The sequence below is a fragment of the Rhynchophorus ferrugineus genome, unplaced genomic scaffold, assembly GCF_030347505.1.
Source record: "Rhynchophorus ferrugineus isolate W39M unplaced genomic scaffold, kcgeb_rfMv2 rfM1, whole genome shotgun sequence".
Taxonomy (NCBI): Eukaryota; Metazoa; Arthropoda; class Insecta; order Coleoptera; family Curculionidae; genus Rhynchophorus; species Rhynchophorus ferrugineus.
Window position 1 is genome coordinate 91,712,636 of NW_027472580.1, and position 27,156 is coordinate 91,739,791.

Genomic DNA, 27,156 nt, shown 5'->3' on the forward strand with positions numbered 1-27,156 from the left:
CAGATGCAGATCATCAATTTTTACAAATTTATTTTATGATCGATTCAGATGCGGAAGTTAATAAGCGTGGTGCTCATAATCCGACAGTGATGAGAACCATTGTCCAAGAATTACAAATGTTACTTCATCAAAACAAAAATTTAGTAAACATGTTCAAAATAGCATTGGATCGGATGCCATCTGACAGCCATAATATTGTCATTAATTTAGGTCTTTTATTTATCCATTGAGGCAGTACGAAGTCATTTTGTGACATACAAACAAAATTAAATTACGAACAAAACAAATCTAATTTGTTGCTCGGCACCAACTTCAAAGTGATGAATCGATAGTAGTTAAAATAAAATGGTAAATAGATGAATAGGATTAGGTAGGTATTAAGCTAAATTGTGAGTATATAGTAGAATATAAAATACGTGAAGTAGATTATTTAGTATTGTAAAACGTTTTTTTTTGTGTCAAAAATCTAAGTTTGATTATTTTTTACTTTTCAGTGAGATCCTTATTTATTTTTTTTAGTCGGTTCAATTTTTTTGTTCAAAATTTTTAATACAGCTACTCAAGTAAATTAGTCTCTTATTAATAGTGAATTAGCAATAATTGAAATGAAATAGTTGTAGTTAGACTGACCATACAATAGCAGTTGTACACACCACTGCTGGTTTTACTTTTACTAAATCTATTCAATTAAATCCAGTCAGATCATTTTTGGAGGTTTTGTCTCCGAAATTTTATAATGATCTTTTTATTTCCCACCAACTTCCGTAAAGCCCAGTCGAGGAACACAAGAAATCCCTTAAAATTACTACCAATAAAACCGAATTTTGACGGTGATGGCTTTTACTACGGGACTATTCGTCAGCATTATCGCGTCTTCAGGCAACAATTAAGCTTTTTCGTTCATTACCACCACATAAAACCGTATGAGTCGAACGTAAAAGGGTCATTTTTAAGGTTATTTTTACGTCTTCGTCGGCACGACCGTCCGATTCGAACCCACAACCGCCAAGTCCGCCAACTGTTTCCGACAATCTCTTGTTAGCGGGCAAGTAAAAATTTACGGCCGTTTTTAAATGTTTGCCATTAAACGTTTCTTTAGCAGATCATTAATACGTTCCGTGTCAGTATTTATCGTCAATTTCTCAGGTGTCGTTAATGAGTTTTTGTTTCGTAGTTTGGTCGTCGATCGATCGGATAATGGGATAAATCCACGTGTTGATTTGTTAATACTCGGTAGGGAGTTCATGCTGGTAAGGATTATTTGGAAAATTACCATTGAAAACGTTGATTTTTTCGAAATATTTGGCTGAATTAAATAATCACATCTGACGTAAGATGTTAGTTAAATTTTAGTATTATTTTTATTATATAAAGACGGTTGGCTTACTTTATTTGGATATTCTACTCCTACTGCATTACCTTTATTTCCCAGATAATGATTATTTTCATTAAAATGTACCGTCTAGGCATTTTTTCAACGTGAATATTAATTTTTTACAGAAAAATGGACTTGGACCCTTGGACAACAATTACTAACACAATAATAACGATAAAAATATCTTAAAGTTAATTTTAAGGTGTTACAGAGGACGGAAAATATAACAGGTCAATTGAAAAGTCCACTGCCTGACACATAGATGGCACTACTAGAATTAAATCCATATATTTTTTAGTTAGCCCTAACCCTTAAAAAATGCGTGTACAAATTTGGCAGCTGTCGGATCATTACTTTGTGAATTATAGTATTTTGAGTGAAGCATCTTTTGTCATTGTGAAAAATAATGGATTAAAAGGAATTTCGCGTGTTGATAAAATATTGTTTTTTGAAGGGATAAAATACAGTTGAAGCGAAAATATGACTTGATGCCGAGTATCCGGATACTGCCCCAGGAAAATCAAACATCAAGGTTTGATATGCTAAGTTTCGACGTGGTGAAATGAGTACCAAAGGCGGTGAACGCAGTGGACGCCAAAGAGGTGAAAACCCACAAAATAATTTCGAATGACCGTAATTTGACGTGATCAACTGAATGTGTACATCATATCATTCACGAAAACTGGGGTATGAGAAAGCTCTGTGCAAAGTGGGTCCCGCGCGAGCTAACTTTTGACCAAAAATAACGACGAGTTATGCCGAGAAAGGTTATGGCGTCTGTATTTTGGGATGCGCATCGAACAATTTCCATTGACTATCTTGAAAAAGGAAGGACCATGAACAACGACTATTACATAGCGTTAATGGACCGTTTGAAGGATGAAATCGCCGAAAAACGGCCGCATTTAAAGAAAAAGAAAGTGCTGCGTCACCAATACAATGCACCGTGTCTGTAAATCAGTTACAAAGATGACAAAAATCCATGAATTGGGTTTCGACTTGCTTCCTCATCCACCGTGTTCTCAAGATCTGGCCTACAGCGACTATTTCCTGTTCTCAGATCTCAAAAGAATGCTCGCTGGGAAGAAATTTTCGTCGAATGAAGAGGTGATCGCCAAAACTGAGGCCTATTTTGAAGCAAAGGACAAATCGTACTACAAAAATGGTATCGAAAAGTTAGAGGGCCGCTATAATCAGTGTATCACCCTTGGAGGGAATTATGTTGAATAAAAAAAACTAATTTTGGCAAACATTTGTTGTTGACCTGTTAATGTGAATGTCTGGCATACACACAACATTTATTTATTAATAAGATTTAGCACCTTATTAATAAATTAATGTCGGCTTGCCTCTAAAACTTCTGCAATTTTTCACGGAATAGATTCCTAAAATGTTATGTCGTACCAGTAACCAGCAGGTTAGTACTCAAGTAGTTAGTAGTAATTCAAGCAGACTGAGTATAACAGAATGTATGTCTTCGAAGGATTTTAGACTACCGACTGGCGAGTGACCAACTTTTAAAATGATTCCAGAAGACATCCGATCTTACCTATCATACGATCTTGGGATTAGTTTCCTTTTGTTATTACACTCTGGTCTGTTGGACAATCAAAATTATAAATAATTACAAATATAAAATGTTGAACCATGCCCCAGCAAGATTCGAAACCGCGACTATCGCTATAGTGGGAGGAACATCCGGTCGCGTTGACCACTGTTCCAACCAAGCTGTTGTTCTTCAAATTAACATTATTAAATTCAACATTATAGTTGTATGAAACATAATTATGTGTCAGCCTCATAAACACGGCTAAATAGTTTTTGATTATTCTGATTTTTTATTGTGTTTTCTTTTCAGAATATTCATTTTTTTTCAGAATATTTACGTAAACTGTGAAAAAAGTAAACAAAGAAGATGTTTGTAATTGTATGGGCATCTGTAAAAAAAGAATCCTATTCAAGAAGACATTAATGCAAGAAAATATCTAAATAATTATGAATTACCGCAAGTATTTAGTCCAGATGTAGAAACTAGTCATAGTTTCCTCACAATAAATTCCTAAGACTTTCAAATCGATCTATCTGGAAGAAATAAGGCAATTGATAATGTTCAAACAGCTGAATATTTAGATATCATCTGCATTATGAAAGGTATATGTCTTAAATACATCCAAACTGCTCATTTATTTTTTAACACATTCTTTGCTTGACTTCCTCTCGAGTTAGGGATGTTTCTGTCAGTGTACCGTGTCGATTTCGGGGTCGTATGTCTTTTGACAGCAGCCGAAAATCTATGAGTACCATATGGCTTGTTCCGCAGCCCGTCGAACACACGCTAAGATCGTGTTTGCTTCCAGGGTGGTGGTGACGACTTTATGGGTTCGCACTTCTCGATGTCTGCTTTACTCAGGTTATTATTGTCTGCATAATAAAGTTATTTAAAAGTTATGATCACCCATCGTGTAAAGGCGACACCTTTACAAAAGGACTATTTATTACCAGCATACCGAGAACTGTTCTGAAACGTTACAATATAATCAAAAATAGAATGCATTTGTTTAAATTTAAATAATTCTATTAATCAATTAATATGTAAAAAAGGTGTAAATAAAAATTGTTAGTTTTTCAAATAAAATTAAATAAATATGTCGCGGTCATATAAAACATGACAATAATTGGTATTTACTCTAACTTCATTATCCAATATAGTTTCAGTCAGAAAAATCTACAAAATTGCCAGAATTCCTAGTGAAAAAAGCAGAAAGATCTTTAAATATGTTCATATAAAGACATAAATATTTTTAAAAAATCAAAACGCAGTCAACATTGCATGCTGTCCAGTAGCTGTATTGCTTCCACGTTGCTGTGAGTTAGCAACCTTATTTCGTGCTTAAAGGTAGTTTCTTGGATCACTTCGTGTATCCGTTTGATTTCGAGATCATCGTGAACTTCTTCATCGATTACGTAGCGATAAGCATGCAACTTTGTTTTGGGTGCGTTGGATTACTGGTTGGTTGATGTTTTTGGACAACCCCAAATCTTCACCCCATAGGTCTTAATTGGCTTAATGACAGACTGAAAAACTAATTTATTTGATATTAGGTCAATTTGAGATCATCAAAATGTATGCTGATGTATCTAGATCATTAAGCTTGTTAAATTGGGCGTCCATCAAGTGATATAATTATTTGTTGTAATTTCGCCCGAACGCAAAGTTAAAATGAACAGATTTGGATTAAGCTGTATTTTCCAGGCTCTAGTCCATTTGTATATATTCTTGACTACTACTTTTCTTGCAGCCTTAGGCAAAGATCTATATTTCGCCATGATAACTATGTCGTTGGCAAGTGTTCCAAGTACTGTTTCAAGCCAGACAAGTTCATGCAAGACAAGAGAATTTTCTTTGGAAAATATATTATTCAAACATTTTAATAATATTGATGCCAAGGTTTTATTTATATTTTTTTTAGGTACCATTTTATCGACACAATATATATAGTATCTCTTTCTCAATAATCCAAGTTTCCATTTATGTAAGTGTTGCTATCAGTGTTTTAATCGAGGAATAATATTGTTGAAAGTGAAATAATTAATCGATAATAAGGTTAATATTTCTTACTACACTTTATAGAAGACTAATTAAATGTATTTGACAAAAGGATCCCTGGTTTTTTATGGAAAAGATGTCTTACTCGTGAAGAGAAGACTTGCTACCATTGGAGGTATCAAAAGAACGACATTGGTTTCGCAGATAACCAATCATCGATTCATTGTTGAACTCTTCAGCATCTCGAACCCATGTAGGGCAGTCAATCCATGTTGCATTGCAACGTGTGACAGGCAGTTGTCATGCAAGAAGATGACTTGTATCTACTACTCGCTACTACGACTGTTTACTGACACATAATGATTCTCAATCGAGGCTCGAGGCCGTTCTTTGACATTGACATTTTAAATCAAAGTTAACAAGTAGGATATGATGAAGCATCATCAGTCAAAGTTTCTTAAAGTATTTTATGAGCAGGTTTTTTCAAACGAAACCGTAAAAGTAAGCAACGTTGAAAATGCAGATACAAAAATGTTATTTTAACGAGGGAACCGTCAAAAATTATTTATAAAAATCAATTGGTAATTGAGCTCAACTTTTAAATTATTTTCTCAAAACTCAGACTAAACCAATTGTAAAAGATATTGCTCATATATAATAAAAACCAAAAAGAGTTACTTTATCTAAAAATGCTGGAACAAATGTACATGAAAGCTCTTGGGGTCTATCTAATGTGTTTTAAAGACAATTACTTCTTTTAATTATCACTTAGTCTAGTCAACATCACGTGGCATGGCTGATCTCCATGTTTATTCAGATATTTAAAAAGTAAGCTTCGTTCCTCATCATTAAACTAATATATTGCTATAAGAAGAGAAAAAGAAATTCTAAAAATGAGTTTTGTCATAACATATCCTATAATTCCGGCTTAATAGCTTAGTGGTCGAAGTTGGGACATAGCCGGCTTAGTTGGCGCAATGGTAAAGGCGACAGGATCGTCCTCCTACTGTTGCGATGGTCGCCGGTTCGAATCCTGATAGGACATGGTCGTAAAGTTACGTTTGCGATTGTTTAATATTTGTAATTATTCTATACAAGAGTACAAAAGCCGACAAAGAAAATGATCCCAGTCACGCCAGTAAACAGGCTGGGTAAGACCGGATGTCTTCCGGAAAAATTACTAAGTTGGTCACTCGCCAATTGGTAGGCTTAATGCCGAGGACTGTGATTCAGAGCCCACGTTAAACAGTAGGTCAGTCCAGATAAACCCTCGTTGATAAAAACGGGACTTTAAAATACATAAAAAAACTGGGACAGTCAACAGACTGCTGTGAGAATCGTAGGCTAGAATCTTGCTGAGGATATAGGTGTTTTTAAATTGTTGCCGATAGACAAGAGCGTTTCTGGAACCATCTCTAAGTTGGTCACAGGCTAGTCTGCAAAACTTAATGCAGATGTCCTAGACTTAGTCCAGATAACCCATAGTTGGACTAAGGAGACATAAAATGACCATAGGAGATAACAGTAGTAAGAACTACTTTAAAACAGAATAGAGAAGGAATATTAAAACGTTACACCTTCATATTGAATATTTCATTGGTGAATCAAAACCTACGCTCTAAATACAAGAAAACTGCAACAACAATAGCAAAAAATCCTAATGAACCGAACACAATGCAACTGCGAAAACCTCTGGCGGCAGTGGTGCGCGCTGCTATTATTTTATTATTTTTTGCGTTGTTATTTTTTGTCTCTATCGGGAAAAATGTACAGTTAGCTCGGCATTTCCGTCAGAACCCCGATTATATTTTAGCGCGTTATGGGCAGCCAGTTGGAATTTTTGCTTTTGCCCTCCCCCGACTAGATGCGAACGTTTAATTTCGTTTTTGCCGGCTCGCATCCAACTGTCCCGCTTGTTTATAGTTTATTGACGTTATAAAATTACGCGAAAAAAATAACGCGACCCAAAACAGGGATGATTTTCCTAATAGACAGTTGACATTTTTCGAAACCAGAATGATTTATAATACCTTTACCTGTTATTTTAATTTTTGTGTTTTTTATAAAGTTATATTTAAATATAATTTTGTTATATTTTGAAATCCTTACTAACTATGACATGCTAATCTGTACCACAAAATTTAAACACTGCATTGGGAACTATCGACTGAGAACAGTCGAAACAGTCGATAGTCAAAAAAATAGCGACCGAAAATTGTAATTATTATTTTCAATCAAATGCACGGTTCGACTTTTTTTCCCATTCGTGATGTCAGACGAAGATGTACGTATTCTTTTCTGTATAAAATGTGAGATAGGAAAGGACGGAGATAAATGCTTGGAGCAGTTCATTTTAAATGTCTTTATATGTCTTTTAATGTCTTTAAATATCTTAGTATAAGGGAGACATTCATTCACGTGAATCGTTAAAGTTTATTAAAAAAGTATTACCTATTATACCAGTTTAAAGTATTACCTACTATGCCAGTGAAAAGTATCTTACTATTTGTCATTTACAATTTAATTTTTTTGCCCTGTCTGACTTTTTGCGTTCCAAAATGCTGCTATATTAATTTACAATATACAATTATTCACAAACAAACTACAAAAAAAACATAAAACCACATATATTACATATAAGTCTATATAAGCATAAATTTGGCGGATTACTTTTAAGGTCGCGGCTAGGACGGAAGGCCAGAATGTTAAAAATCAGTCGAATGAACTAGTAGAACCGAAAATAGTAACTAAAAGTAAACGAATGAGACAGTCCATAGTAAATAGTAATAAAATCAGTCGGGCCGAAAATAGCGACTGAAAACAGTCGACTGAAAACAGTTACTAGTAAAAACAGTCGAACCAAAAATAACGACTGAAATGTCGATAGTAAAAAGTAGCCAATTACTGAACAGTCGATAGTCGATTTCAGTCGATTGTTCCCAACACTAGTATATATCATCCATCATACTAGTAACCATCATACTGGAGGTAGAAGATCAACTAAGAGAATCTATGTCATTTACACTAAAAAAATTATAAAGGATATTCTTCTAGTCCAGAAATGTTTATGGTTAAATAACAAAGGAATGTCTTACCTACATAAGTAGAGGAAGGTTTATTCTTTGCATTGTAATATGGCTTTACTTAATCAAGATGCAGCCTGTAAGTTTTTCAATATGCTAGTTTTTCATAACTACATTGAAGTATAAAACAATTGTTTATTCATAAATCTTTCTAGTCTAGAGCTAACCTCAGTAACTACTGACTCTCTGCAAACTTCAAAACAATGCTTTGAAGTAAGCTGTTAGGCTAAAAGGAAGAATTGATTGAGTTCTACCAATATTGGAATTAAAGTTAAAAATCGTTTCACAAATATAATATGAAAAACATGTCGAGCGCTGGACTAAAGCTATAACCTTTGAAGTATATCTTCCACACTATTTTCAACAGACTTCTCAATTTTTCTAATAATATATATATGTTGGACGACCAGCAATTCGGCTACTACTTTTCGCATTCTGGAATCATGAACCAGATACAAGAAGGTTTGACAAGCGATTTAATTAATATATGATGATGCATGCAATTTGCACAAGAGTGTTAATTTTAAACCATTTATGTGCTGTTAATTACTGCTATTATTTTAATTAGATCCTTAGATTTTTGAGATTTTACTGATTATTAGTCTAGAGCATTATTATATATATATATATATATATATATATATATATATATTTATATATATATTGGCCTGAAAATTAATTAGCGAAAGCGCTTGATTATTATTAACGCCTAGCTAAATATAAACTAAAACATAGGAAACTATGAGTTTATCAGAAAATATATTTAATTCACTGTAGAAATAACACATTTTCATGAACGAAATTAACATATTTAAACCATAGAGTGTATGTATACTTGCGCCCTTGATATCTGAATGAACACCAAATATGAAACATCCATAGAAATTATTTTAAATTTGTTGGGACAACTGCGTCAGTTGTGGATTGTTTTATGCTAAATATAGTAACAGCAGAGGCATTGTTGAAATGCCCCGATTTTTAGAGCCATCAGAAAAGTATGGTAAAGAAAAGTTTAGAGTCATAGAAAAGTAGCTACACTTTTTAAAAGGTTTAAAAAATATGTTTAATTTTAGTGATGCAACCTTACCACTTACATGTATGATCCATCTGATTTCGAGGTCATCGTGCAGCTCTTCGTTGGTTACGTAGCGATAAGCATTGGTAATTAATCGTAGAATTTTTTTTGGGTGCCTTGGATTTTTTAATTTCATATTTTAGTGCAAACCCATCCAAGTCCGGTCCATCCCCAGGTCAAAAATAATTTTGATTAAGCCATGTTGGAGTTGTAGATTTAGTATTGCTTCCAAATAACCACTGCAGTTGCTTGACTTTGAGTGTAATCTACTTTGCTTTTTGTCTATCATGATATTTATAATTTAACCTAGCACTGAGATACATTCCGTGATGCCGACGTCAAGAGATTTTAAGTTTTCTTAGATAATTAGGTGTTTGTTTCGTTCGCCGTAACTCAAAATCAACATGGATAGATTTGGAGCTACTAAGCTGTATTTTCCAATATCTAATCCATTTGTTTATCTTATTGACAACTGCTTGTACTTTATCTATAGTCTTAGACAGGGATACATATTTCGCTATGATAGCGGTGTCTTCAGCAAATGTTCCAACTACCGTTTCCTTCGTTGTTGGGATATCAGCAGTATAGAGTAGATACAGAAGTGCTCCCAGGGCACTACCCGGTGAAACTCCAACCGAAATAGGTTTAAGGGTTGAGTATGCGCCTTCATGCGAGACAATTTTTTTTTCGAAAATATATAATTCTAACAATCGACAGTAATTCCGCGGTAGCAATTTGCTCATTTTGTAGATTAATCCCAAATGACATACCCGGTAAATAGCATGTGAGGCGTCCAGAAATATTTGAGAGTCGTATTTATTTTCTTCGAGTGCCTTTTCAACAACCGCTGTCGAGTGGTGATTTTGAAAATCAAACTGGAAATCTGGTATTTCTATAAATGGTTTAATAGGCTTTAGCAGCAGTTACTCAAATAATTGTGATATGGTAGGTAGCAGCGAAATAGACCTGTAAGATCCAACTTATACTGCCGGTTTGTCGGGTTCTTTAAGCATAATTATTCGAACAACCTTAAGATGTTCTGGAACATGCTTCAGTCCCAAAGAGGCACTGAATATATATGTCAACATGATTATTGACTTTGGTGGCAGCTCTTCCAATAACCGAGGCCAAATATCATCAATTTAAGGAACCTTTTTAGGATTCAAGTTTTTGACAATTTCTGTAGTAACTTTCATTGGAGAAATCAGATTTAGAGCTATATTGAGCTGATGGAACATGTATTTGATTTAGTTTTTTGAATAAATGCTTATTCAAGCAAATATTAAATATACAAAAATGGTAAAAGTTCTAATTAATTAGCGTTATTGGTAGTACTACTTAACGTAACCTTATAAACTACTAATAGAAAAATACCAGAGAGTTTACACACCTACACTAATCGATTAATAGAGTTTGTCATCTTACGACGACACCCGAGAAAGCAGACGACTTTTTCTAACCACAAAGCTACCCAACGCATCACATCACTCCCTGCTCCTCTTCCCCCCCGTCACCCACCGACCGCTCCATTGACCCAACTTCTTGTTGTCAGTTCACTATCCCTCCGCCCTTTCAGACGTCGCCGCATCGACACGAAACTGAGCGTTTGCGGTCCGCTGGTGTCCACCCGGTCCCGATCAAGGGCCAGAAAGAACGTCTTCGATCTCCTAAAAGGATTTTCGTGTTGTATATTGTTGTTATTCGTTTAATTGAATCGGAAACAGATAGGGAAGGTGATCGGGACCGGAGAGGTCTTTTAATTTTCGAATTAAGCGGAGAGATAACGGAGGTATCGTCCGTATCGGAGAACAATCGGATAATAAATAGGGTTTTTTTTTTCTTCAGCGACCATCGGTCAATGTACGAGGGTTGTTTAGAAGGTAGTTTGTTGTCAGTTTGTTGTTATTAGTTTGAATACATAATTTAATTTAATTTAACAAGCTCATATGCAGGCCCATCGACGGCCCAATCTCTATTAGGTAATACGACCCTGGTCTGCTTTCTCGCTGTTTATCTATTACATTTTATATACTATCTAAAAATGCCAATCATATGATTGCCATATCATATGATTATCACTGTATCGCTTTGCCCTAGCTCTGCCATAATCCTTCAAGTTCTAATGATAGTAATTTTAATTGGAATGACCAAAAATGAGATCATATATCCAATTCAAACTATCAAGAAATTTTCACATAAGTCAGAACTTAATGAATCAACTGTTTTAAGATGTTTACAGCCGCTGAGAAAGATCCAAAAAATGGTAAATGGCTAACTGCTGATGAAAAATGGCTTTACCAGTCAACAGTCCTAAGTACAAGAAGTCATAAGTTCAGTAGTAATAGATGTGAAGTGATGCTCCAGACTTTGTATTCCTTCCGCAGGTATAAATTGTAAGTAACGAATATTATTTATACTATTAGTATAAAAAATATTTGTTCTTGGCCGTAGATTCATCAACAATAGTATCGTCTCGCAATCACTTAATCACTGACAGATGTCACTGATAGCTAAAACAAAAGAGAACGAAATATTTTGAATAAGTGTAGCATATTTCATATGAAAATGATTTAGAACTGCATATTTTTCTCTCGTCCAAAAATGGCCAAAACTGATCGAGCATAGCACCATTTATGAAATAGTTCTAAAATAAAGTTACTTAGATTTGCTGATTGTAATATTGTTAACAGATAATTCTTTGATGAAAAGGAAGACACTGAAAACCCAAAAGTAATGAAACCACTATTATAACTGGGACATTGAACTATCCATTTAATGGCGGTCTTTATATAAACAAGAACACAACATTATAGCATGTCTCAAACCCAGGAAGATTCAGCAACAGCCTCAAAAACTTTCATATATACCTTAATAAAATACAAATATGGGCAAAAGTTTGACATTGAAATCAATGAAACAAAATTTACCCATATTTCTTTTATCCTTCGTACAAAAATATTCCCGTCAGTGAATATTAGTTTCCAAATCCCACAGGTGGAGGATGCTAAATATCTACGTGCTACTTAGACAAGCGACTAAGTTGATGGAAGCACACATGCTAAAATAAACCAATTTGGTCTTAAAATAAACCATATGTATTTACAATGCGAAATCAAATCTAACTTATCCTTAGATAATAAGATATAGAAGAATAATTTAAATTTTCTTCCGAATAACCAATATATATTAGAATTTAAATTCGAGTTCTTTTCTTTTTGTTATGCACCTTCCAACGAAGTTTTGCATCAAGGTTCTTCCCAAGGTACTTAGCATTGTTACTTTATTAGTATATGAATACTTAGTAGGTGTTGCAGTTTTGATTGGTTCTTGGCTATTGTCTGCAATAGCAGGTATTGCAGCGTCATCAGCAAACTGTAGTCATAATAAGATTTTCTACTTGTGGTATGTCACATGTATCTAGAGCAGGTAAAAAATATTACCCAAGATACTATTTTGCTGCATATTTTATATTGTTTCTTCCATTGTTATGTAAGCTACTTCTTGTTTAATTCTAAACATCCTGACGGATATACAGGTGTTCAAGAGTTCAAAGTATTGCTTCACAAAAATTGTATGAAGTATAAGTGAGTCACTATACCAGGCTTTATCACAGGCTTACAAATAATAACTGAGAAAACTTTTCTCTCTTAATAGGTTTTTCAATAATGCTTAATTATTGAATGTTCATAAACTCAAATTGATGTACAGGTATTAGATGTTCTTCTATCTATGAGTGGTTTTAACTGTTTTATTGTGAATTTGTAGAGAACCGGTTGCTGTGAAATTGATCAATAAGATTTTACTTCGTTTGATGATTTTCCAGGTTTCATAATTATAACAGCTACAGACATCTTCCAAACATCTAAGATGCATATAACAATTGCCATATAATACTTATTGCTCACTAGATAGATTGTTGAACAACTATGGTAATTTAAAATATATTTAAGTTTGGAAATGGTGGCTTAGTAATTAGTAAGATTTTCTACTTGTGGTATATCACATGTATGAGCAGGTAAAAAATATTACCCAAAATACTATTTTGCTGTATATTTGATATTTTTTCTTCCATTGTTATGTAAGCTACTTCTTGTTTAATTCTAAACATCCTGACGGATATACAGGTGTGTTTAAGAGTTCAAAGTATTGCTTCACAAAAATTGTATGAAGTATAAGTGAGTCACTATACCAGGCTTTATCACAGGCTTACAAATAATAACTGAGAAAAATTTTCTCTCTTAATAGGTTTTTCAATAATGGTTAATTATTGAATGTTCATAAAGTCAAATTGATGTACAGGTATTAGATGTTCTTCTATCTATGAGTGGTTTTAACTGTTTTATTGTGAATTTGTAGAGAACCGGTAGCTGTGAAATTGGTCAATAAGATTTTACATCGTTTGATGATTTTCCAGGTTTCATAATTATAACAGCTACAGACATCTTCCAAACATCTAAGATGCATATAACAATTGCCATATAATACTTATTGCTCACTAGATAGATTGTTGAACAACTATGGTAATCTTATATATAAAAATGAATCGCAAAATATGTTCCTAAGCGCATAACTCAACAACGCCTGGACTAATTTGGCCAAATCTTTTTTTAAAATGTTCGTTGAAGTTCAGGGATGGTTTTTACGGCGAGAAAAATTAGAATTATTGCTGGAAAAACCCTAAAAATAGCCCTTTTTGTTTGAATTTGTTTCGTGTATCAGTTGACAATTCATCTGTCATCTGTCAAAAGTCATCTGTAACAGACAACTTTTTTTTTTTAAATTTGATATGACTTGAACTCAAATCCTTTTAATCCGTACGAATTGTTTTATTTATTTAAAATTTTTTATTTGTTTAAAATTTAATTCAAATTTTAAATAAATAAAACAATTCGTACGGCTTAAAAGGATTTGAGTTCAAGTCATATCAAATTTAAAAAAAAAAGTTGTCTGTTACAGATGACTTTTGACAGATGACAGATGAATTGTCAAGTGATACACGAAACAAATTCGTATATCGTGTTTTGTGCAGAGTGTTTAGTTAGTTAGTGTTTGTTTAGTTCGTGATTAGTGAAAAAATAATTTATATTTGATATGCCTCCTATAAGACGAAGCAATTTAGGTAGAAGAACCAGAAATGCTATAAACCAAACTAATTACCGATCTAATCGTACTGCACAAGAACGTGACGACGGAAATGAACGTGAAAGAATTCGGATATCACAAACGCGTGAAGCGCGAGCGCGACATTCAACTAATAATCGCGCAAGTTTGAATCCAGCTGCTTTCAGTTACGATGTGTCAATTGACTACAGTAACTACCAATGTGTTGTTATTGGTTCTATAAACTTGGTTTGCTCACACTGTAAGGCATTAAAATACAAAAACGAAGCCAATGGATTGTGTTGCGCAAATGGTAAAGTGAAATTGATACAATTGGATCCACCACCAGAACCATTGTACTCATTGGTTTCAGGAATAGGAACAGATTCTATACACTTTTTGACACATATTCAACAATATAACAATTGCTTTCAAATGACTTCATTTGGGGCAACAAATGCAGTTCGGGAAAATTTTATGCCAACTTTCAAGGTATGTATTATAGCAGTTACTCATAATTATTTTAGCGAACAAAATTTTCTGTCACCAAAGTTAAGATGTGTTACTAATCTTCAATTTCTTAATCATTACGAAATATATCACTTAGTCATCATATTATATGGTGATTCAGTTTCAGTCACTTTTATTATATTTTATATTTGATAGATATTAGTTAAAACTAAATATATACTTTTTAAGATCAAATATTATTTAAGTTTGATCATTGACAATCCATTAATTTATACCACACCATAATATTTTTTTTATTTACAGATACAAGGGCAAATATATCACAGAGCAGGTTCACTGTTACCAGTGTCAGATAGCGACAACAAATTCCTGCAAATTTATTTTATGGGCAATTCACCACAAGAAATTGATCTGCGTTGTGCACATAACAATTTAGTAAAAAGGTCTATTGTAGAACAATTACAAACTTTATTTCATCAACACAATCAATTGATTATATTGTTTAAAACTGCCCTGGATCTGATGCCATCCGATAATCACAAAATTGTAATCAGAGCTGATAAAACACCTGCAGGTCAACATACAAGACGTTTTAATGCACCAACTATTGATGAAGTTGCTATCGTTGTAGTTGGAGAAAACTTGGAATCCCGTGATATTGTTTTACATCGTCGGAATTTTCAATTACAACCTATAAAGGAAACACACCGCTCATATGATGCACTGCAATATCCCATTATATTTTGGCAAGGTGAAGATGGCTACGATTTATCAATAAAAATGATAAATCCCATTACAGGTAACTAAAATATTAGTTTAGCTATGGCGATAATATCTCAGTCACTATATTATGTATTTTAATTTTATATTTGAATGTTATTAAAACAAAATCTGTTTACAGGTTCTGAAACCAACAAAAAAGTCAGTTCAATGAACTATTATTCATACCGCCTAATGATTCGGGAAAATGCAGATAATCACATATTGAAATGTCGGCGATTATATCACAAATATGTTGATGACATGTATGTTAAAATTGAAACGGAGAGATTAACATTCATCAGGTTGAATCAAACCAAACTCCGATCTGAAGAGTATATTCACCTTCGAGATGCGATTAATACTGATGGAAATGCACAGAATGTCGGTCGGATGACTATTCTTCCAGCAACATACATCGGAAGCCCTCGGCATATGCACGAATATGCTCAAGATGCCATGTCGTATGTTCGTCATTATGGTACAGCAGATTTGTTCATCACATTTACATGCAATCCGCAATGGATAGAAATTAAGCAGGAGTTATTACCTGGGAAATCATCCATTGATCGTCATGATATTACAGCCAGAGTCTTTAGACAAAAGTTGAAATCTTTAATGAATTTTATCGTAAAACATAATGTGTTTGGTGAGACACGCTGCTGGATGTATTCTGTGGAGTGGCAGAAACGAGGATTGCCACATGCACACATTTTGATTTGGTTGGTTGAAAAAATAAGGCCAAATGAAGTTGATGCAGTGATATCAGCTGAAATCCCTAATGTACAAGTAGATCCTGGATTGCATGAGGTAGTTATCAAAAACATGATACATGGTCCCTGTGGAACTCTTAATCAAAATTCACCGTGTATGATGGATAGTAAATGTTCAAAACGATATCCACGGACATTAATATCGGAAACAATTACTGGTAATGACGGTTATCCATTGTATCGTCGCAGATCGACAGCAGACAATGGAAAATCAACAATTGTCAAATTAAATTAACAAGATATTGAAATAGATAATCGTTGGATTGTTCCATATTCACCCATTTTATCAAAGACATTCAAAGCACACATCAACGTTGAATCTTGCCATTCAGTGAAATCGATTAAATACATTTGCAAATATATAACCAAAGGGAGTGATATGGCAGTGATTGGAATTGGTGCAGAGAATTCTAATGATGAAGTTACCCAATACCAAATGGGCCGCTATGTCAGTAGTAATGAAGCAGTTTGGCGAATATTTTCTTTTCCTATTCATGAGAGACACCCTTCTGTTGTTCACTTAGCTGTGCATTTAGAAAATGGACAAAGAGTGTATTTTACAGCACAGAACGCAGTACAAAGAGCTGCTCAGCCACCATCTACTACATTAACCAGTTTTTTTGAGACATGCCAAAACGATGATTTCGCACAAACATTGCTATATTCTGAAATGCCAAAATATTATACCTGGAATCAATCCTCAAGGAGATTTATACGACGGAAACAAGGAAAACCAGTTCCAGGATATACAGATGTATATTCCACCGATGCGATTGGCCGGATTTATTCAGTACATCCAAGCAATGATGAATGTTTTTATTTACGACTGCTATTAGTCAATGTACGTGGCCCAACATCATTCCAACAGTTACGAACTGTTGATGGTGAATTGTGTGGATCCTACAGAGAAGCCTGTCAACGTTTGCAATTGCTTGAAAATGACGCTCATTGGGATCAAACTCTCAATGATGCTGTAATATCATCACACACTCATCAAATACGAACATTGTTTTCTATAATCATATCTACATGCTTCCCATCAAACCCAATTGATTTGTGGATGAAGTACAAAGATTATATGTGTGATGATATTTTGTATCAAATACGGAATAGAATGGGAAATCCAAATATACAAATCAGTGAAGAAATTTACAATGAAGCATTGATTTCAATTGAGGACATGTGCTTGATAATGTCAAACAAACTATTAATTCAATTAGGCCTGACCGCGCCCAATCGTCCAATGCATGACGCTTTTAACCAAGAGTTGCATCGAGAAAGACTGTATGATCTCAACGCTTTGAAAGAATAAATTCAAACAAATCTTCCACTGTTAAATGAACAACAGAAGTATGTATTTGAAACTCTTATGAAAGTAATAAATGATGAAACTGGAGGGATTTATTTCTTAGATGCACCTGGTGGTACAGGAAAAACTTTTTTTATTTCATTAATATTAGCAACAATTCGCTCACAAAATAAAATTGCACTTGCACTCGCTTCGTCGGGAATCGCAGCAACTTTGCTTGAAGGTGGTCGAACAGCCCATTCAGCACTAAAATTGCCATTAAATATGCAAAGCAATGAAACTCCAACCTGCAACGTTTCGAAGAACTCTGCAATGGCAAAGGTTTTGCAGCAATGTAAATTGATTGTTTGGGATGAATGCACGATGGCACATAAAAAATCTTTGGAGGCTTTAGACAGAACCTTAAAAGATCTACGTAGCAATAATAACCGATTTGGTGGTGCAATGATTTTATTAGCAGGAGATTTTCGTCAAACATTGCCAGTGATTCCACGATCAACGCCAGCTGATGAACTCAATGCATGTCTAAAGTCCTCCAATTTGTGGAAACATGTTAAAGTACTTCATTTAAGCAAGAATATGCGTGTCGAGTTGCAAAATGACCAATCTGGAAACATATTCTCTAAACAACTCATTGACATTGGTAATGGCAAATTTCCTATAGACATGTTGACGGCTTGCTTTTGCTATGACTATAAACAAGTCCCAGAGGCAATCATTAAGTGTTTGTGGTATTAATCTAGAAAACCCATGTTTCTCACATGGTCAATTGTATGTTGCCTGTTCCCGTGTTGGAAAACCATCAGATTTGTTTATCTATGCGCCAGGTAATCAAACAAAAAACATCGTATACCACAAAGCAATATAATGATAATAATAATAATAATTATGATTCACATGATTAACAATAAAGCGATTACTTACTTTTCAATCCTTATATATGTTTTATTTAATTATTTTTTATTCACAACGCCCTATCACCAGGGTGATGGTTCTGTTCAGGAGAATTTTTTAAAATACGTAGGCACAAAAACTGCCACATTACAAATCTTTTTGACAGGACGAAGTCTGTCGGGTCAGCTAGTTTAAAATATATTTAAGTTTGGAAATGGTGGCTTAGTAATTAGTAAGATTTTCTACTTGTGGTATATCACATGTATGAGCAGGTAAAAAATATTACCCAAAATACTATTTTGCTGTATATTTGATATTGTTTCTTCCATTGTTATGTAAGCTACTTCTTGTTTAATTCTAAACATCCTGACGGATATACAGGTGTTCAAGAGTTCAAAGTATTGCTTCACAAAAATTGTATGAAGTATAAGTGAGTCCCTATGCCAGGCTTTATCACAGGCTTACAAATAATAACTGAGAAAACTTTTCTCTCTTAATAGGTTTAATAATGATTAATTATTGAATGTTCATAAAGTCAAATTGATGTACAGGTATTAGATTTTTTTCTATTGTGTCTTATTGTGAATTTGTAAAGAACCGGTTGCTATGAAATTGGTCAATAAGATTTTACTTCGTTTGATGATTTTCCAGGTTTCATAATTATAACAACTGCAACCATTTTCCAAACATCTAAGATGCACATAACAATTGCCATATAATACTTATTGCTCACTAGATAGATTGTTGAACAACCATAGTAATATAAAATATATTTAAGTTTGGAAATGGTGGCTTAGTAATTAGTAAGATTTTCTACTTGTGGTATATCACATGTATGAGCAGGTAAAAAATATTACCCAAAATACTATTTTGCTGTATATTTGATATTTTTTCTTCCATTGTTATGTAAGCTACTTCTTGTTTAATTCTAAACATCCTGACGGATATACAGGTGTGTTTAAGAGTTCAAAGTATTGCTTCACAAAAATTGTATGAAGTATAAGTGAGTCACTATACCAGGCTTTATCACAGGCTTACAAATAATAACTGAGAAAAATTTTCTCTCTTAATAGGTTTTTCAATAATGGTTAATTATTGAATGTTCATAAAGTCAAATTGATGTACAGGTATTAGATGTTCTTCTATCTATGAGTGGTTTTAACTGTTTTATTGTGAATTTGTAGAGAACCGGTAGCTGTGAAATTGGTCAATAAGATTTTACATCGTTTGATGATTTTCCAGGTTTCATAATTATAACAGCTACAGACATCTTCCAAACATCTAAGATGCATATAACAATTGCCATATAATACTTATTGCTCACTAGATAGATTGTTGAACAACTATGGTAATTTAAAATATATTTAAGTTTGGAAATGGTGGCTTAGTAATTAGTAAGATTTTCTACTTGTGGTATATCACATGTATGAGCAGGTAAAAAATATTACCCAAAATACTATTTTGCTGTATATTTGATATTTTTTCTTCCATTGTTATGTAAGCTACTTCTTGTTTAATTCTAAACATCCTGACGGATATACAGGTGTGTTTAAGAGTTCAAAGTATTGCTTCACAAAAATTGTATGAAGTATAAGTGAGTCACTATACCAGGCTTTATCACAGGCTTACAAATAATAACTGAGAAAAATTTTCTCTCTTAATAGGTTTTTCAATAATGGTTAATTATTGAATGTTCATAAAGTCAAATTGATGTACAGGTATTAGATGTTCTTCTATCTATGAGTGGTTTTAACTGTTTTATTGTGAATTTGTAGAGAACCGGTAGCTGTGAAATTGGTCAATAAGATTTTACATCGTTTGATGATTTTCCAGGTTTCATAATTATAACAGCTACAGACATCTTCCAAACATCTAAGATGCATATAACAATTGCCATATAATACTTATTGCTCACTAGATAGATTGTTGAACAACTATGGTAATTTAAAATATATTTAAGTTTGGAAATGGTGGCTTAGTAATTAGTAAGATTTTCTACTTGTGGTATATCACATGTATGAGCAGGTAAAAAATATTACCCAAAATACTATTTTGCTGTATATTTGATATTGTTTCTTCCATTGTTATGTAAGCTACTTCTTGTTTAATTCTAAACATCCTGACGGATATACAGGTGTTCAAGAGTTCAAAGTATTGCTTCACAAAAATTGTATGAAGTATAAGTGAGTCCCTATGCCAGGCTTTATCACAGGCTTACAAATAATAACTGAGAAAACTTTTCTCTCTTAATAGGTTTAATAATGATTAATTATTGAATGTTCATAAAGTCAAATTGATGTACAGGTATTAGATTTTTTTCTATTGTGTCTTATTGTGAATTTGTAAAGAACCGGTTGCTATGAAATTGGTCAATAAGATTTTACTTCGTTTGATGATTTTCCAGGTTTCATAATTATAACAACTGCAACCATTTTCCAAACATCTAAGATGCACATAACAATTGCCATATAATACTTATTGCTCACTAGATAGATTGTTGAACAACCATGATAATTTAAAATATATTTAAGTTTGGAAATGGTGGCTTAGTAATATTGTTCATATAATTCTTATATACTTATAGTTTCTGCTTAATTATAGTAACATATAAACTCTACTACAAAAGTATTCTAATGATACTTATAACTTTTACACGTCATCCGGTATAATATTAAAATGAGCGTTAATCGTCGGGAATTTTAAATGGATGTAGACGATCGGTGAATTATAGTTACCATTTAGATAGATAGATTTAAAAATATAGTTCAGACCCTAAACACGGAACACTTTCATTAAATCGACTAATTTATTAAAGGCCTGATAGGATACGATACCATTCTAATGAAAAAATAATTACAGGAGACGTTTTAGATACCGACCTCCGTAGCCTACCGATTTAGATTTATTTGATCGCCGTCAGTCGGCCTGCGTTAAATATATATGAGAAGGAAATTAGTGGATAAAAAATATTCCTATGAATAATAAATACTTAATTAACATAAAAGTACTTTGTACGCGAAAACAAACCAAATTAATTTGTGTCCACTCTTTAATTATTATAAAGAATTATTAGTGATTACCCATTATTCAAATTAAAGGATTTTCATGGAATAGAAAAATAAGTCTTTTTAGATATGGTTAAAATTCTATAGGAATCATGGGATTATGATGACCATTTCTATCATTAGAAATATGTTGTCAAACTTCCAGACTAGGTTGTTCATTAATTTTTTTGTAAAGTAACAATTTTCATTTTTAAATAAAGCCGGTTTGGTTGAAGCAGTGGTAAAGGCGACGGGACGATCCTCCCACTGTTGCGATAGTCGCGGGTACAAATCCTGTTGGGGCATGGTCGTAAATTTATGTTTGCGATTGTTTAATATTTATGATTGTCATAGGCAAGAGTACAAAATCCGACAAGGAAAATGATCGCAGACACGCTAGTAACCAGGCTGGGTAAGACCGGATGTATTCTGGGATGATTTCTAAGTTGGTAACTCGCCAGTCGCTAGTCGACCATGGTTCGAAGCCCACGTTAAACTGTAGGTACAATCCAGATGAACCTCTAGTTGACGGAGACAAAATATAGAAAAGAAAATTACATTACTTTTGGCTGTATTTTACAATATCCTTTGTATTAACTTTACAATTTTATATAATTTTAGGTATTTGTGAAAATAATATTAATGAAAAAATTATCAACTTTAGAAAAGTAATTTGAACATATATATATATATATATAACGCCCCAAAATTTATGTAAAAAACTGTTTTTCCAGGATGGTACACCTGTAATTACTTATACTTAAATACATATATAACACAGTCTGGACCATCTAGAAGTTATAAAGCAATCAAATGATAAAATTAGGCTGTAAATAAACTTGAAAAAATTACACAAAAAATACTATGTTGGATATATAACGAAAATTAAACAAACAAATTATTCATATTAAAACACAAATCTTTTTTTTTCTGTTTGTGAGAAATATGAGAGGATATACTAAACCATATGTTCCAGATGTATGTTTGGCATTATACAGTAGGACAAAAATGTGTTGACGAAAGAAAATACTCTTGATTGATTGACTAACGCAATCGCTGAATATATAACGTAAGACATAAATATTTCTTTTTAATTATTTAATATAATCAATAAGTTTAATTTATTACACGCACATAAATAAATATTTTGACATATAAATTCATAGCCTAAATGGTATATAAGTAACAAGAAATAAATTTTTCAGTTTCAATAATAACTTAATTTTTCATCTACCATACATATATATCATAGATTATTAATTATTTTTGCAACAGATTCTGTTAGGCCTAAATATGTAATCTTATGATTTGGCACATATGCCATTTTAATCTAGTAATATGAATCTTCAAATCTATACATGTTGGATAAAGTGCAGCAAAAGTCCTTCAATTTCGCTTTAGCCATTGCGTTGTGTGGACAACCAAATTTAATTATAGATAAATATACTAGAACGAGTAGAAAAGTAACAAGATTTATTGAAAATAATCGTTCCATTATGGCACTCAGTGGAAATTGCGTCAAAATTATCCTAATCGTCCACTGCCTCACAAAACCACAATTTATCTTTTACATGTGAATTTTCCACAGTACGATACGACAACAGGCAGGTCTCGTTCTAGAAGGCAACAGACGTTTTGTAACACTGAAAATGTGGCTCTGGTGCGCGATAGTGTTGCAGAGTGTCCAGAAACATCAATTCGGAGACGTGTTTCCCAGTTTCACATTTCTGCACGCAGTTTAAGGTGAATTTTGAAAACTGATTTGAAAAAGTTCCCGTACAAAATTCAATAAGCAGAACAGTCGGGAAGACAGAATTCATGAAACATCATTGCATCCACTAAAAACAACTGTATAGTGTGGTATTCCTGCTGGAAACATCATTGGTCCCTATTTTTTCAGAATTGACCAAGGTTTTGTTGTTACTGTTACTTGTTACAAATGATTCAACATCTTAAAGACAATATTCGTCACGAAATTGACGAAATTCAGCATCAGATGTTGCGGGATGTCATGAAAAAAGCCGAAAGTTGCATAGCGAATCGCGGTCACCATTTAGCCGATATAATTTTTCAATTATAACGAAAACAGAAATGTAAAAATCAAATAAACTTTTTATGAAAACCAAACTTACTTATCTTTTCTTTGAGCAAAGTTATAGGCAATAGTTAAAGGCACGTTTTATTTGCGAAAGTAACAGCGTCATAGATTTAAACCTTTTTGAAAACCATATGAAGCGTGGTTTAGAAAATTCAAAAGTGGTTATTAAGAGGTGAAAGACAAAGAACCTATGGTAGAAACTGCAAGAATTATTGGAAGAAGACTCAAACGAAACTCAAAAAAAAATTGACAGAAGCCTTAAATGTGGTCGAAGAAACGACTGTCGGCCGATTACGAACAATGGGGAAAATCCACAAGATCAACTGAATGACAGACAAATGGAAAGTCGAAAAATCGTCTGTGAAATCCGAAAAAAATCCGAAGCGCAAAAAAACATGGATATCACCATGGCCGATCCACTCTAAATCCTCTTTGTTTGGTCGGACCAGAGTAACTTGGTCTATTACGAACAGTTGAACACCAGTGAAACTGTTTAAAAAAAATAGTGATTGTTACCGACAACAAATCATCAATTTGAACCATGCATTGATCGAAAAACGTCTAGAATGGTACTGAAGACACGGTATAATAGTTTTACAGCAAATACTTTTTTCCGTCTTCTGGAAAATTTTGTAGTTTTATTTCAAAAAACCGGTAATAACTTTCCGGTACACCTAGTACATATGATAACTAAAAACGATAAACCAACAACCTCAAACAAAATTAAGAACAGCCTGCCCGAAATTCAACCCTTAATTCCTTATTCCTAAACACCGATCCATCTGCGGACGGTTCGCAGCTTCATTAGCGCTCCAACGAAACCGTATAGTTCGCCGGAAACATCCAGATAACTAATCGAAAAACGAAATGATACACATTCCAACTAATTTTCCCTAATAAACGCGACCTCTACAGTCGTATATCAAAACAAATCAATCATAAAGCAAAACCCGACCGAAATAAAAGCCTCTCCATCCATCTCCTAGGTCAGAAACAACAAAGGCAACTGTTCGGTAATTAATTCGGAACTAGCGCTGACCCCGGGATAAGGTCGAGGGCGGGAAGACGAGAGGTGGGGGGTGGGGAAGGAGAAAGAGGAATAAATCGGGAGCAGAAGGGATGAAAACGACGGCGTAATAAGTAAATAATAATTTTATTGTTATGTGGAAACGGCCAAACCCCGCGCCCTTTTGCCTAATTCGAATTGAATGGCCTCGAGGCCTGATATTTCGCTGGCTATTGTTTTATTCTCGGTGCGGGACCGGGAGTGGGGGGCGGATAAGGGATTATGGCCTGGGGGGGTACTATTTACTGGGTCAACGCATCAGGGCGATGCTGTGCGTAAGTTCTGGGTGTGAGGAGGGGCGGCGGCGACGAAGGAGAACGAAAGAGCAAAAGTACGGACAATGGGCCAAGTAATAATATCCGGCAAAGTTTGTCGACAGATTTCCATCTAGAAAATCGGGTTAATTGAGAAATCAGAGTTATATTTTAGTTTTGCGAGGTTAAGTTCGGCCTAATGGGTTTCGGCGATTGTAGATTAGATTAAAATTGGGCGAACGCTTAATAAAATGGGCGACATACGGAAACTTTCTGATTAAATATCGGATAATTTATTCGTTTCCGAGTTTATAACCTTTGATAAAATGGGCGGGGGGTCCGACGATCCGTTGGGCTTGGCGTATACGCGACGGTTGAGTCCGGGACCCCGTTACTCATCCGCTCTTTCCCAAACTCGCGTAACGAGGGTTATTTTAATTGGACAAATTGATAAAAGTGGTACTAAAGCAAACATTAGGCGCGCCCCTTAATCTGGACGCCGTCATCAAATTAGAATGTGAATATGTACTCTATTGAATACATTCTATATCTAATGTAATAGGAATCCTTGAAAAACATACACATAATTAATTTATGTTTCAAATAAACTAATTGACTTCACTCAGTTGCTTATACATCTTTCGTATTCTATAGAAGTCCTAAGTATATAGAAAAACTAATAAATTATTTTTCTTGAAATTTCTGTTATTCTAGTCATCAAACAACACAAATTTCCGGTATTCCTGGCAGTCAGTATGTTATGGTAAATGATGGCGATGCCTATGCCAGGGATCCATGAACAAGGGCCATGTTTCTAAGCTTGTATATTTCCTAATTTTAATAGTTTTGTGGTTGGAGGACTTTGAGTACCTTCAATCCATCTTTTGTGAATGAATTCTGAACTGAATTCGATTTAACTTTACTAGGAAATACTTGGAGTAGCTACGAAAGGATTGTCCCACCTATTTGTCAGGACAATTTGTTTCTTTTCATCATAAGTAACTTAATTCTGCCAACATAGAGAAAATTGAGGTGTTTAAAAACAGAAACTTCCTTAACCAAGTCTCCTACTACGAGCAATCGCTTGCAACCATTCTGATCTCGAATAGCCTTAATCTTTTATACTGCAGATTGCTCTCTATAAACTTATTATGTGCCCCTTTTAGGACTGCCCATTGTATGTTCAAGGGATCGATTTTCTTACAGAAATGTATTAGAGAATCGGTCATTCTTCATTCGATAAATATATCCAAAGACCATTGTCTTTGGATCGATCTCAATGATTATCGCCTCTGAATAGAATAGATTAATTTTTATCGATTCAATGTAGTCGAAGAAATGTTAAGGAATCGTACTCGATAATTTTCTATTTTACGATTCAGTTAAAAAGTCACATAATTATACCAGGTCTAAATCAGATGTTTCTTCTCAAGAACTCCACAACGATGTATTTGCGTGATGATTGTTAACTGGGTTGTTTCTTATGCACCATTTGACCGTTGGAAAAGAAGTAGAATGTAGAATGAATGCCGAAAAACTATGTTCATAAAGAACTGCTTTACCCATTTAATTGATTCTTATTTTTCTGCTTAAGCAGACATAATATAAATGATAATTATCAAGTATCTAAAAAACATATTCTTTTTAACTCAGAATATTGGTAAATCTTTTTTTGAACGCATTATATCATATATATGGCTAGATTTTTAACATAAATAATTCATTGTATATTTTCTGCAACATAGTCAGCATATGAATCACAAAATACAAAATACATAAGACAGAAATAAGTGCAGTAACTCAAAATAAATTTCAAAGTTAAGTGACAGACAGTGACGTTCACTGTTGTAACTTAATAGAGTAGAAATACGAGTCTCTTAAATGAGGGACAGAGAGAAATTGGCATAAAAAAGACGGTTTAGTATGAGTTAACTGGTATAGAAGGCAAACCAAACCAGGAAAGAGGAAATAATAAGGAAATTTGAAATTTCCAACAAATTACACGCAACCTCAAGAAAGTATTAATTTCTTCCTGTAATAACATTATTCAAGTTGTACAGTTGGCGTAGGTTATTATATAAATTCTATATATATTCTATCTTCATATATATTGATATTATATATATATATATATATATATATATATATATATATATTTATATATATATATATATATATATATATATATATATATATATATTTATATATATTTATATATATATATATATATATATATATATATATATATATATATATATATATATACTTTACAATAATTATAATTAATTTGCAATGATTTCAGTAATAA

General features: G+C 33.4%; 1 protein-coding gene and 1 long non-coding RNA gene across 2 annotated transcripts; both read left to right on the forward strand.

Moving 5' to 3' along the window:
• The first annotated feature begins 13,998 nt into the window (after positions 1-13,998).
• On the forward strand, positions 13,999-14,275 carry LOC143201240 (uncharacterized). Its single transcript, XR_013006918.1, has 2 exons — positions 13,999-14,121; positions 14,200-14,275. It is a non-coding gene; the product is annotated as an uncharacterized LOC143201240 (long non-coding RNA).
• A 1,087-nt stretch (positions 14,276-15,362) lies between these two features.
• LOC143201254 (uncharacterized) lies at positions 15,363-16,447 on the forward strand. Its single transcript, XM_076412194.1, has 2 exons — positions 15,363-15,450; positions 15,553-16,447. The coding sequence occupies exons 1-2, from the start codon at positions 15,432-15,434 to the stop codon at positions 16,416-16,418; spliced, it is 885 nt and encodes a 294-aa protein (XP_076268309.1). The 5' UTR covers positions 15,363-15,431; the 3' UTR covers positions 16,419-16,447.
• Positions 16,448-27,156: the final 10,709 nt, after the last annotated feature.